General features: G+C 39.8%; 1 protein-coding gene across 1 annotated transcript in view; it reads right to left on the reverse strand.

Annotated features, from left to right (window-relative positions):
• The window catches only part of STX12 (syntaxin 12), a 52,280-nt gene that overhangs the window by 18,314 nt on the left and 19,156 nt on the right, over positions 1-14,810 (reverse strand). Inside the window, exons 3-4 of the mRNA XM_054498471.2 lie at positions 12,372-12,471; positions 3,977-4,114 (exon numbers count right to left, since the gene is read on the reverse strand). Of these exons, the coding sequence (XP_054354446.1) occupies positions 3,977-4,114; positions 12,372-12,471 (238 nt within the window). The remainder of the gene's footprint in view (positions 1-3,976; positions 4,115-12,371; positions 12,472-14,810) is intronic.

A 14,810-nucleotide genomic window follows, 5' to 3' on the forward strand; every position in this document is an offset into this window, starting at 1 on the left:
ATTTCTGCCAGCTTGGATTTTCTTCAGATACTTCAACCAGAAAAACCTATCATAATAGACTGAATATAGAAGCAGATATAATCCTAGATGAAGAAAGCTGAGAGAGTTCATCACCACTAGACCTGCCTCACAAGAAGTGCTAAAGGGAGTTCTTCAAGCTGAATTAAAAGCATAATAATTAGTAACATGAAAACATATGAAAGTATAACATTCACTGGTAAAAGTAAGTAAATAGTCAAATTCAGAATATTCTAATACTGTAACGGTGGTACATAAATCACTTACATCTTTAGTATGGAGGTTAAAAAACAAAAGCAGCTATGAAAATCTAGCTGCCTTCTGGTAAGCCAGACATTAATATAAAAAAAATTTGCAAAAATGAAAATAATGCTACTCTGCCCAATAATTTTTTTTCTTGGAAACACAATTTTTTAAAATTAAAAATCTAATTTAATTCCTTCTTTCCCCATGTGCATAAAAAATCTAATTTATATTCATGTTAATATGTAATAAGTGTATTATTTGTAAATGAATAAACAAACATCTAAAATTTTTCTCAGTTTTAATTTCTAATACAGTATACATCAATAGATATGACTCATATAAACAAAACTTCTTCGGGGTCTGATATGGTTTGGCTCTGTGTCCCCACCCAAATCTCACCTTGAATTGTAATAATCTCCACATGTCAAGGGTAAGACCAGATGGAGAAAACTGAAGCATGGGGACAGTTTTCCCCATGTTGTTCTCATGATAGTGACTGAGTTCTCACATCTGATGGTTTTATAAGGGGCTTCCCCCTTCTCTTAGCACTTATTTTCTCTCCTGCTGTCTGTGAAGAGGTGTCTTCCACCATGACTGTAAGTTTCCTGAGGCCTCCCAGCCATGTGGAACTGTGAGTCAATGAAACCTCTTTCCTATATAAATTAAATACTTTAATATAAATTAAAGTAAATTATCCAGTCTCTGGCAGTTCTTTCTTTCTTTCTTTTTTTTTTTTTTTTTTGAGATGGAGTCTCACTCTGTTGCCCAGGCTGGAGTGCAGTGGTGCGGTCTCAGCTTATGGCAATCTCCGCCTCCCGGGTTGAAGCGAGTCTCCTGCCTCAGTGTCCTGAGTAGCTGGGATTATGGGCCCCTGCCACCATGCCTGGCTAATTTTTTATATTTTTAGTAGAGATGGGGTTTCACCATGTTGGCCAGGCTGGTCTTGAACTCCTGACCTTGTGATCCGCCTGCCTCAGCCTCCCAAAGTGCTGGGATTACAGGCGTGAGCCACCACGCCCAGCTTTGGGCAGTTCTTTATAGCAGAGTGAGAACAGACTAATACAGGGTCGTTAGTAATTTTTTTTTTTTTTAAGATTCAAGAAGATAACTTAATGATTTTTTTTTTTTGAGACGGAGTTTCACTCTTTTTGCCCAGGCTGGAGTGCAATGGTGCGATCTCGGCTCACTACAACCTCCACCTCCTGGGTTCAAGTGATTCTCCTGCCTCAGCCTCCCAAGTAGCTGGGATTACAGGCATGCGCCACCATGCCCGGCTAATTTTGTATTTTTTAGTAGAGACAGGGTTTCTCCATGTTGGCCAGGCTGGTCTCGAACTCCACCCGCCTCGGCCTCCCATAGTGCTGGGATTACAGGCATGAGCCACTGCGACCGGCCAGAGAATTTAATAATTTTTAAGAGTGTAATGGGTTCCTGAGATTAAAAAGTTTGACAACTTTTGTTCTATTGAGTTGTATCTTTCTTTTTCATATTGATTCACGGGAATTCTGTTTTTTGTTTTTTTTTTCTGAGATGCAGTCTTGTTCTGTCGCCCAGGCTGGAGTGCAGTGGCACAATCTCAGCTCACTGCAACCTCTGTCTGCCTGGTTCAAGCGATTCTCCTGCCTCAGCCTCCAGAGTAGCTGGGATTACAGGCATGCGCTACCACGCCCGGCTAATTTTGTATTTTTAGTAGAGACAGGGTTTCACCATGTTGGCCAGGCTGGTCTTGAACTCCTGATCTTGTGATCTGCCCACCTTGACCTCCCAAAGTGCTGGGATTACAGGCGTGAGCCACCGCGCCTGGCCGAATTATTTATATATTCTAAATGCTAGTCCTTTGCTATTAAATATATATAGCAATGTCTTCTCCCTGTCTGTGACTAGTCTTTTCACATCTTTACCACTTTCTTGTTCTTCATTTCTTTCTGCTTTTCAGACTTTCCATCTGAGATCACTTTCCTTCCACCTGAAATACATTATTTAGAATTTCCTTCAATAAGATGTGCTGATAGAAAACTCTCTTTTGATTGAAAATGTCTTTAATTAGCCCTCATTCTTGACATATATTTTCACTGGATTTAGAATCCTAGGTAGGCAGTTATTGTCCTTCATCAACATTCAAGATAGCACTCTACTGGCTTCCACTGTTGTTGAGAAGTCAACTGTCAATCTAACTATTGTGTCTTTGAAGGTATTCTAATGTTTCTCCAGCTATCTTTATGATTTTTCTCTGTCTCTGGTCTGAAGTTTGTCTTTGATGTATCTAGATTAGAGATTTTATTTATCCTGCTTGGGATTTGTTAGGCTTCTTGAAACTGCAGGCTAGTGTTTTTAATCAGTTCTAGAATATTATCAGTCATTATTTCTTCAAATATCACCTCTGTTCTATGTTTGCCCTATTCTCACTCTATAACTCCAGTTAAAACTACATTAGATCTTTTCTCTCCATTCTCCATTTCTCATAATGTTTCTTCCATATTTAACCTCTTAACCCCCTATGCTACATGCTGGATAATATATTCTAACCAATTTTTTAGTTAAACTACCCATCCACTAAGTTTTTAAATTTCTATATTATATCTTTCCATTTTAGAAATTCTTTTGACATTTTTCAAATCTTTGTGTAGTTTCCTGCAGAGGTTTTCAGCCTTTTATGTCTTTAAACACAATAAGTATAGGTGTCTTATAATTCTAATATACAAAGTCTTTGTAGGTATATTTCACTTCATTGTTGTTTCTACTAATTCTTGTTCAGAGTAATTTGTTTCTTTGCACACATGGTTATTTTTAGTGACTGGTACTTACTGCCCTAGAAAAATTATTTGAGAGTATTATTTCAGGGCTAGGATAAAGGTGTCTTTCTACAGAAGGAATCTGTGTTTGCTTCTACCCTGCACATAGGTGGCTCTCCCAGTCCAGGACCACTGAACCATTCAGGTAGGATGAATTTGAGCAGAAAATCCGCCTGAAGAAGGTTACTTTGTGGTAACCTTATCTGGATTTCTCCTCTCTCCTGCCCTCCTCCTCCATCTGCTCAGTTCAGTGCTAATGCAATCTTTTTGCAATCTGCTGGGGGATAGGAGAGCTTACTTTTGACTTAATATTCTAAGGATATTGTCTCTTAGGGCCCAGTTTAATTTGAGTTGCACCTTCTTTTATATTCTCTCTCTTGCGTAGACCTTTGGCTTTGACTTTTATCCTCCTCATGCCATGAGGATATCAAAACTGAAGTTCAAGTTTGCCTTCAGTAAAGACATTCAATGCAAAAGCAGTTTCAGTATTCTGCTGACCTCTCAGGCTTTACCTCTATATTTTCATAATCTTTGATACTTTTGAGAAGTTGGATTTTTAAAATCCAGTATTTGATAATCCTTTTCAAAAACAGAGGCTAGTCCAAATAAACTAGCCTGTTATATTCCAGGAAACAGATTCATTATTTTTATTTTCAAGTTTTTAACGTTAAAACCAATATATCAAAATGAAAAAGAAAATGAGACATAGTTCTTCCTCCTATATCTCTTAACCCTTATTCAGATTCCTTTCTAGGCTTTGATCACATGCATACATATTTTTTACATAAGTTACACCAACCTGCCATTTTCACAGCAGCTAACTTACATGTTTATTGGTCAAAGAGAAAAAGAAAAAAACCCACAAACTTGGGAAAGAACATTCTGATATTGCAAAGGTCTTCTTTTGGGGATCAACTTACAGAAAGACGAGATCCAGCTCTTGCTCTGGCAATACTCTCCTTTTCCTTTTCGGATACTCTTCTCTGCACAGCCTGGAAATTGTTTAAGGCTGCAGAGAAGTCATTCATGAGGCGTTCCTTCTGAAGTCTCTGCTGGCGCTAAGGAAATCAAGCAAGAACTTGAGATTTCATATTAACCCAGAATCATTTGGTTTTAATTTCCCTTAAAAGCAAAATTATACCCCTTAAAGATTTCCAACTAGGAAAATTATTATGAAATAGTCTCTTCTTTAAATTAATAAATTTTCTCTTTGCTAGCTCAAGTCCCTAGTTAATACTATAGACCAAGTCAGAATTTTTCTTCTTTCATTCTGACAAACCTGGGAACTGGGTTGCATTTAACTTCTTCTTTTTTTTTTTTTTCTTTTTATTGAGACGGAGTCTCGCTCTGTCGCCCAGGCTGGAGTGCAGTGGCATGATCTCAGCTCACTGCCAACCTCTGCCACCCATGTTCAAGCGATTCTTGTGCCTCAGCCTCCTGAGGAGCTGGGATTACAGGTGCCCACCACCATACCCGGCTAATTTTTTATTGTATTTTTAGTACAGACGGGGTTTCACCATGTTGGCCAGGCTATTGTAGAACTCCTGACCTCAGGTGATCCGCCCGCCTCAGCCTCCCAAAGTGCTGGGATTACAGGTGTGAGTCACTATGCCCAGCCTGTATTTAACTTCTAAAGTAATCTCTAAAGAACTGCAATTCAGAATTTTGGGGCCCTGGAGAATATAAAAGAGAATAAATACCTCTGGACTCCAATTGAACCCAAATAGAGATGGGTTTAAGCTAAAATGTTAAAACCCTATTCATCTATATTTAATTCACAGCTTCCCTGTAAACTATAGAAGCATTTCACAGGCTTCTAGTGGTTAAAAATCTTTGAGACTTGATAAGTACTTTGTTTATCTACAGACTACATCTACTAAGCTTGTTACTTCTATGTCTCAAAAAACATATGCTGAGGTTGGGGATAGTGGCTTACGCCAGTAGTCCTAGTGTTTTGGGAGGCTGAAGCAGGAGGATCACTTGAGCCTAGGAGTTCAAGACCAGCCTGAGCAACATGACAAAATCCTATCTCTACAAAAAATAAAAAAATTAGCCGGGTGTGGTGGTACACATCAGCTACTCAGGAGGCTGGGGCAGGAGGATCATTTGACCCTGGAAGGTTGAGGCTGCAGTGAGCTGAAATCATGCCATGTACTCCAGCCTGAGCAACAGAGTGAAACTTTGTCTCAAAACACAAAACAAAACAAAACACACACACACACACACCCCCCCCACATACTGACAGCATTGTTTTGTTCTAAGAACACAGAAGTAAAAACTCACCCTTGACCTCAAACAGCTTACCATCTATTTGTAAATAAAGGATACAGACAGACAAGTAACAAAGTCATTATAAATAACTGCTATATCCAATTAGTACTATAGGAGTTCACAGGCAGGAATAATCAGTAAGAACTCAAGTGGTCAAGAAAGGCCTAAAGAGAAGGTGGACAGTGAAGTAAGAGGAAGGCATGAAGAAGCAGAAAGAAGGGGTAAGGCAAATCCAAGCAAGACAATAGTGTGAGCAAAGGCATGGTGGCAGAACTTGAAGAGGATTTCTAGGCAGACCGTTTGGTTGGAACTACAGGTTTAGTAATGGGAGTAGCTAAAATACAAAATTGGAAAGGTAAGAAAGGGGCCAACCATAGTAGGTTTTAAATGCCAAGCTAGGCCAGGCGCAGTAGCTCACACCTGTAATCCCAGCACTTTGGGAGGCCAAGGTGGGTGGATCACTTGAGGGCAGGAATTATTCAAGACCATCCTGGCCAACACGGTGAAACCCCGTCTCTACTAAAAATAGAGAAAATTACCTAGACATGGTGGCAGTCACCTGTAATCCCAGCTACTTGGGAGGTTGAGGCAGGAGAATTGCTTGAACCAGGAGGTGGAGGTTGCAGTGAGCTGAGATCGCGCCATTGCACTCCAGCCTGGGCAACACAAGCGAAACTCTGTCTCAAAAAACACAACAGAATGCCAAGCTATTGGGAGGCTGAGGTGGGCAGATCACAAGGCCAGGAGATGGAGACCATCTGGCTAACATGAAGGCATGATGAAACCGTGTCTCTACTAAAAATACAAAAAATTAGCCAGGCGTGGTGGCGCACGCCTGTAGTCCCTTGCCACTTGGGGGGCTGAGGCAGGAGAACTGCTTAAACCTGGAAGATGGAGGTTGCAGTGAGCTGAGATTGCGCCACTGCACTCCAGACTGAGCGAAAGAGCCAGGCTCCGTCTCAAAAAAAAAAAAGCCAAGCTAATGAGTTTGGGGTTCAACCTCTAAAGAACAAAGAGCAATGAAGATTTTTGAGCAAGAAACATCATGGGTACAAAATTGTAACTTAGAAAAATTAGTCTGTGATGGTGTAAAAAGTGGAACGGAAAAAAGAAACAAGTCAAACAGATGACTAACTCAATAGTCTAGGTTTAAGGTTAGGAGGACACAGTATCAGTAATAAAATCATAAAGAAATGAATTTAAGAAACATTTGGATTGGTAGTGGGGAAAGAGAGATAAAGTCAAGAATGACTGAAATTTCAAACCTGGAAGAGTGATGGTAATACTAAAAGCAAATTTAGATGAGCAACCTTTTTCTTCTGAGATTTTTATTTTTGCATAAACAAAATTATAAGAATAACAGGGAGGACATCATTCCCTAACCTCACCATACAAAAATATTATCATAACTTTTAAGTACATCATAAACATTTTCCATGTTACCATACTCTTCACAATTGTGTTTTTTTGTTGGTTTTTTTGTTTGTTTGTTTGTTTGTTTTGAGACAGGGTCTTGCTCTGTCACCCAAGCTGGGGTGCAGTGGTGCAATCTCAGCTCACTGCAGCCCCAACCTCCCAGACTCAAATGATCCTCTCACCTCAGCCACCTGAGTAGCTGGGACTACAGATGTGTACCATGATGCGTGGCTAATTTTTTTTTTTTTTTTTTGAGACGGAGTCTCACTCTGTCGCCCAGGCTGGAGTGCGGTGGCGCAATTTTTTTTTTTTTTTTTTTGAGATGGAGTCTCGCTCTGTCGCCCAGGCTGGAGTGCAATGGCATAATCTCAGCTCACTGCAACCTCCGCCTCCTGGGTTCAAGCGATTCTCTTGCCTCAGTCTCCTGAGTAGTTGGGATTACAGGTGCCCACCACCACGCCCGGCTAATTTTTGTATTTTTAGTAGAGACAGGGTTTTGCCATGTTGGTCAGGCTGGTCTTGAACTCCCAACCTCAGGTGATCCGCCCGCCTCGGCCTCCCAAAGTGCAGGGATTACGGCATGAGCCACCGCGCCCGGCTAATTTTTGTAGAGATGTTGCCCGGGCTGGGTCTCAAACTCCTGTACTCAAGCAATCCACCCGCCTTAGCCTCCCAAAGTGCTGGGATTACAGGTGTGAACCACCGTGCCCGGCCATGATCTTTAATCGCTTACATATATTCCATCAAGTTGACCTAAATTTTATGTAAATATTCCTTCCAGATTTTTCAGTTATTAAATATTATAAAGTTAAAGTGAGCCCCAATGTAATAGCTAATATTTATATAGTGCTTATATTGTACCAGTACTACTGTAAGTGCTTTACATAATAATTCATTTATCTATACAATGACCTATAAATTAGGCATTATTGCTGGGCGTGGTGGCTCACGCCTGTAATCCCAGCACTCTGGGAGGCCGAGGCAGGCAGATCACCAGGTCAGGAGATCGAGACCATCCTGGCTAACACGGTGAAACCCCGTCTCTACTAAAAGTACAAAAAATTAGCCAGGCGTGGTGGTGGGCACCTGTAATCCCAGCTACTTGGGAGGCTGAGACAGGAGAATGGCGTGAACCCGGGAGGCAGAGCTTGCAGTGAGCTGAGATCACGCCACTGCACTCCAGCCTGGGCGACTGAGCGAGACTCCGTCTCAAAAAAAAATAAAAAATAAAAAATAAAAAATAAATAAATAAATTAGGCATTATTATAGTCCTAACTTTACACATCACACATCAGAAAACCAAAGCACCACAGAGGCTATGTAATTTGCCCAGGATCACACAGTTAAGTGACAAAGTAAGTGGATTTAAATCCAGGAAATTTGGCTCCAGAGTATATAGACTCTGTGTGTGTGTGTGTGTGTGTGTGTGTGTGTGTGTGTGTTTACCTTCAGAATTTTTTTTTCCCCTTAGGGCTAATTAGCATGAGCGAGAATATTAGGTCAAAAGGCACAAACTTTTCTGTGATGTTAAGTATTGTCAATGAACTTAGTTAAGGGGTTTGGGTGAAACATGAGAAGTTCAGTATAAGACAAGTTTTATATGAAGGTAGTTTATTTCAGGAGGAGATGTCAGAACATGAATTGAAGACATGGGCCAAGCACTTAGAGGTGAAGGGGTTAGATTGGAAAAAGATCTGGAGGTCATAATCATAAAGGTGAAAGGGAGGTCATAAAAGCAGGTGACTCCTAAGGAGAAAGCATAGAGTGAAATAATTCGAGGAGCAATGGCACAACCTTGGGGCATGCCCACTCTTAGGAGGATATGAAGTCCGGGAAGGAGGCTGACTCAACCTGGGGACCTCCAGAGTTGGGGGACAGAATGAAAGAGAATCATGTCAAGAGGAAAGTTTCAGGAAAGACGGGATAGGCAAGAGGATCAAAGGAAACAGGAAAAAAGTGAATAGGCCAGGCATGGTAGCTCACACCTGTGATCCCAGAACTTTGGAAGGCCGAGGCAGGCGGATCACTTGAGGTCAGGAGTCCAAGACCAACCTGGCCAGCATGGCGAAACCCTGTCTCTGCTAATAATACAAAAATTAGTGTGGTGGTGTGTGCCTATAGTCCCTGCTACTTGGGAGTCTGAGGCAGGAGAATCGCTCGAACCTGGGAGGCAGAGGTTGCAGTGAGCCAAGATCACGCCACTGCACTCCAGACTGGGTGACACAGTGAAACTGTGTCTCAAAAAAAAAAAAAAAAAGTGAATAAAAACTCTTTATGGCCAGGTGCGGTGGCTCATGCCTGTAATCCCAGCACTTTGGGAGGCCAAGGCGGGCAGATCACCTGAGGTCGGGAGTTCGAGACCAGCCTGACCAACATGGAGAAACCCCATCTCTACTAAAAATACAAAATTAGCTGGGCGTGGTGGCGCATGCCTGTAATCCCAGCTACTCGGGAGGCTGAGGCAGGAGAATCACTTGAACCTGGGAGGTGGAAGTTGTGGTGAGCCAATATCACACCATTTGCACACTCCAGCCTGGGCAACAAGAGTGAAACTCCAAAAAAAAAAAAAAAAAAATCTCTTTACAAAGGGCCAGGCATGGGAGTTCATGCCTGTAATTCCAGCACTTTGGGAGGCTGAGGAGAGAGGATTGCTTGAACCCAGGAGTTTGAGACCAGCCTGGGCAACATAGCAAGACTCTGTCTCTATAAAACATTTAAAAAGTAGCTGGATGTGGTGGCACATGCCTGTGGTCCTAGCTACTCGAGAAGCTAAGGTGGGAGGATCACTTGAGCCTGGGAAGTTAAGGCTACAGTGATACAGTGAGCCACGAATGCGCCGCTCCACTGTGCCTCGGCCCGCGTAACTGAGTGAGACCCTGTCTCAAACAAACAAACAAACAACCTCAAAAGCCACTGGACTGGGTAACTAGATCACTGATGATAGTATATAAGTATGGAAAAAAACTGAAAGTAGGAGTATGGTTTGATGTATAAGATAGTAATGAAAAGATGGGTGATGGGGCTAAGATTAATTAGATGAGAAAAGAGTGAAAAGACAAAAGGATACTGAGCATAACAAGAGGAGGGGAATCAAGGAATTATATTTCACCAGAGATAGTATGTTTGTAGATCTAGTTCGTGTTCTTAATGATCCAAGATAATGGAAAGCAACAACAGCTTGCATAATCCAAAAATAACTTCTATTTGGTTTTAGAAGACATTTGATGAATTTTGTTTTGGTAGCAGATTTGATGTTCTATTTATATTTTGCTTAGGCTACTACTTAACTCTTAAATACTTTCACTACTCTGCATTAGACGCTTCAACTCCTTTTTTGTTACTATGAAAACTATCTACAAGTGTGTATTCCCTAAGTGCATGGTTAGGAATAAGAAATGGGTAACTTGGCAGCAGTTTAGAGATACTGGATGGCAAGGGGGAAATGGCCCATAACTGAAACATCAGCATGAGTAACAATTAGAATAAACAGCCCGTATATAGACAACCAAAGGGTAACTACTTTGTAGCAGGATGACAGAGCATCTTGTCCTCCTCTCTCTTCTGCAAGTGGGGGCCAAAACTCCAGATATGCTACATGGAACAGTTTATCAGGTTAAACTAGTGATTTTCAATTTTTTTTTTGACAGAGATTTACAATAAGAATTTGACATCATGGGCCAGGCATGGTGGCTCAGGCCTGTAATCCCAGCACTTTGGGATGCCTAGCTGGGAGGATCACCTGAGGTCAGGAGTTTGAAACCAGCCTGGCCAACATGGCAAAACCCCATCTCTACTAAAAATACAAAAATTAGCCGGGCGTGGTAGTCGGTGCCTGCAATCCCAGCTACTTGGGAAGTTGAGGCAGGAAAATCGCTTGAACCTGGGAGGCGGAGGTTGCAGTAAGCCAAGATTATGCCACTGCACTCCAGCCTGGGCGACAGAGCAAGACTCCGTCTCAAAGAAAAAAAGAATTTGACATCGTGATCCATCCATACATACACATACGTATGTATGAAACAACAGTTCCATATAACAATATTTACCATTATTACATAGTATAGACTCTGATACTTCTACTCTAAGTTTTTTAAAATGCTGATCTCAATACACTAAAATGACTTCATGTTCCACTAGCCACAACCCATACTTTGAAAAACAACCCAGGACAGGGAAGTTGAAAGGCTTTGTCTTCAGAGCCATCAGATATAGGACATTATCATTTAAAAAGTTCAACAATAAAAAACAATATAAAGGCCAGGCACAACGGCTCATGTCTATAATCTCAGTACTTTGGAAGACCAAGGAAGGAGGATCACTTGAGCCCAGGAGTTTGAGACTAGCCTGGAAAACATAGCAAGACCTCATCTCTACAAAAAATTTAAAAATTTAGCTGGGTGTGGTGGTGCGCACTTGTGGTTCCAGCTACTCAGGAGACTGAGGTGGGAGGATCCCTTGAGCCCAGGAGCTCAAGGTTGCAGTGAGCTATGATTGCCACTGCACTCAGCCTGGGTGACAGAGTAATACCCTATCTCAAAAATAAAATAAAATTTAAAAAGCAATACAAGTTAAGTGCCCCCACGAACGGCATAGAAGCTAAAAGCAAAACAGGATCATAATAGGAAGGTAGATGGAGAAAGTTTTTTTACTGGAGACCTGAGGTAGATCATGAATGACAAGCCACAATGAAGGAGGGGCACATCTGACTTCATGAATGGCATATTAAGGGAACAATGAATCTCAGTAAAAATTGTGTGTTTCTAAAGGATTTAAATGGCCACTGAAGAAAATGACTTGAAAAAAGAACCCTTTTTCCCTGAGCAGCTCCTTAACCTGAGTGAGACCTGTGAGTAACTCATGACAGAACATGAAGGTAACTGCAAAACATGAAAGAAAGATGTTTCATTAAAATTTAAAGATAATGGATACAAAACAAACTAGGAAGGCTGGGCATGGGGCTCACGCCTGTAATCCCAACACTTTGTGAGGCTGAGGCAGGAGGATTGCTTGAAGTCACAAGTTCGATACTAGCCTGGGAAACAAAGCAAGACCCTGTCTATACAAAAAAATTGTTAAAATTAGCTGGGTGTGGTGGCACATGCCTGTAGTCATGGCTACTCAGGAGGCTGAGGGGAGGGGACTGCTTGAGCCCAGAAGTGGGAGGCTGCAGTGAGCTATGATTGCAACACCGCGCTCTACCCTGGGTGACAGAGGGAGACCCTGTCTCCAAAACGACAACAACAATAAAAATAATAACAATTAAAAAAAAAAACTAAGAGAAAGGAAGCCTACAAACATAAAACTGCTAGCCAAACCCCAAAGAGATGCAAACGTTGAGATTTCTCTTCAGTTAACTCCATTTTATTAATATATTAATAATATGTTATTAATAATAGCAGCAGCCACCACATATTGATTACTTACTAAATGCAGACACTTTGCCACATCTGGTGCGTACATTCTTTCTATTGCCCCAACAGTCACATATCCCCCACTTGATGGATAAGAAACTGAGGTGCAGAGGAGGTCTATCTAGCACCAAAGGCCAACTTATTTTTTGTTGTTCTACATGCTGCCTTCCTACTAACACAAAGTCCTTTCCTATTAATAAACAAAACAGAAAATACCAACCTGTTCTGAAGTAGATAACGGAAGGGGCAAGGACCCTAATTCTTTCAGCAATTCATTTGTTTCCTTGGCGAGCTGATTTGTGGAGTGTTGTAACTGTTGCCTAAGAGAGAAAAGATATGTTTCAGGATGTTGTCACTTCTTGAGAGGATTATACTCAGAACCACTTTGTTCTCAGAGTGTCTCATAATGTAGGGAATGAAGGGCCATTTGAAGAAATGAGTCCCTAGATGCCCAGGTTCACAACAAAATTCCAGAAATATTACCCAGGCAAACCCACTTCAAGGTATCTTCACTGAGCAGAAAGAATCTGCTTCAATAACCTGCTGAAGAAAGCACAGATCAGGAATTTTAACTCTTTGGGAAGAGAAGAAAAGCATATCAGCAGTTCTGATAAAAAATATAAAAAGAACAATTGCCGCCCACACCTAAATCAAGTAGTTTAAACATACTAAACTCTTTTATTGTCCAGGAGTTGACTGCCACAGTCCACTGACTAGAATCTAGGCACAGACAGTTAGATGAAATGTGTATTAAAAGCGTAGCTTCCTACCTACCCTAGGGAACAACCTCCAAACATCTAATCCCATGCTCTTGCTTTAAAAAGCTGGCTCTTTTCTAGCCTTATCCTTGGCTTCCTACCTGCTCTTTATACTTGCCTTTCTAGCTCTTCCCTCCAAAACAAAGAAGCCTTACCTGTTAAAAATACAAAAGGAGTAGGGAGGAAGGGGAATTGAAGAGGAAAGAATATGTAATACATTAAGTGGAACTGAAAGTAGTAGAAATACAAAAAGTACTCCTTTCATTTGTGGTTTCCTCTACTATCCAGCCATTTCTACAAAGGCTTTCTGAGACAACAGTGAAACCACATGCTATGATCTGAATGTTAGTGTCTCTGCAAAATTCGTATGTTGAAATCCTAATTCCCGAGGTGATAACATTAGGAGATGGGGTCCTTTGGAGGGTGATTAGATCATGAGAGTGGAGTCCCCATGAATAGAATTGGTACCCTTATAAAAAAGGCCCCAACGAGCTGCCTTGCCTCTTCCACCAAGTGAGGACACAAGAGGAAGGCACCACCTATGAAAAGGTGGGCCCTCACCAGACACTGTATCTGCCAGCGCCTTGACATTGGACTTCCCAGCCTCCAGAACTATGAGAAATAAAGTTGTTGTTTATAAACTACGCAGTTTATGGCATTTTGTTATAGTAGCCCAAATGGGCTAACACACCACACTACTAATTATTAATGGTTTTTTTGTACTGCAAATGGGCCTCTAGGATTTAAAAAAAAGGAGTCAAAAGAAAGAGGTACTCAATCAGTGGCTTGAACATCCCAGGCAGTACAAAAATATCCAGAGATATTTCACATTTCCCTGGAAAAAGCTCACAATAATAGTCATTCTCTCACCTCACACTGTCTAGGGTAGGAAACAAAAAATATTGCTTGATATATACATACATATATATGTATATACATACGTAGATACATATATGTATATACATATAGATACATATAGATCTATATATGTATCTACATATATATGTATCTATATATGTATCTACATATATGTATCTATATATGTATCTACATATATGTATCTACATATGTAGATACATATATGTATCTACATATGTAGATACATATATATGTATCTATATATGTAGATACATATATATGTATCTATATATGTAGATACATATATACATATATATCTACATATATATAGATACATATATATGTATCTACATATATAGATACATATATATGTAGATACATATATGTAGATATCTACATATATAGATACATATATATGTAGATACATATATGTAGATATCTACATATATAGATACATATATATGTAGATACATATATAGATACATATATATGTATCTACATATATACATATATAGTATATACATATATAGATACATATATATCTACATATATATGTATATATGTATCTACATATATATGTATCTATATATGTATCTACATATATGTATCTATATATGTATCTACATATATGTATCTACATATGTAGATACATATATGTATCTACATATGTAGATACATATATATGTATCTATATATGTAGATACATATATATGTATCTATATATGTAGATACATATATACATATATATCTACATATATATAGATACATATATATGTATCTACATATATAGATACATATATATGTAGATACATATATGTAGATATCTACATATATAGATACATATATATGTAGATACATATATGTAGATATCTACATATATAGATACATATATATGTAGATACATATATAGATACATATATATGTATCTACATATATACATATATAGTATATACATATATAGATACATATATATCTACATATATATGTATATATGTAGATACATATATAGACACATATATGTAGATACATATATATCTACATAT

The sequence above is a fragment of the Pongo pygmaeus genome, chromosome 1, assembly GCF_028885625.2.
Source record: "Pongo pygmaeus isolate AG05252 chromosome 1, NHGRI_mPonPyg2-v2.0_pri, whole genome shotgun sequence".
NCBI classification, from domain to species: Eukaryota; Metazoa; Chordata; class Mammalia; order Primates; family Hominidae; genus Pongo; species Pongo pygmaeus.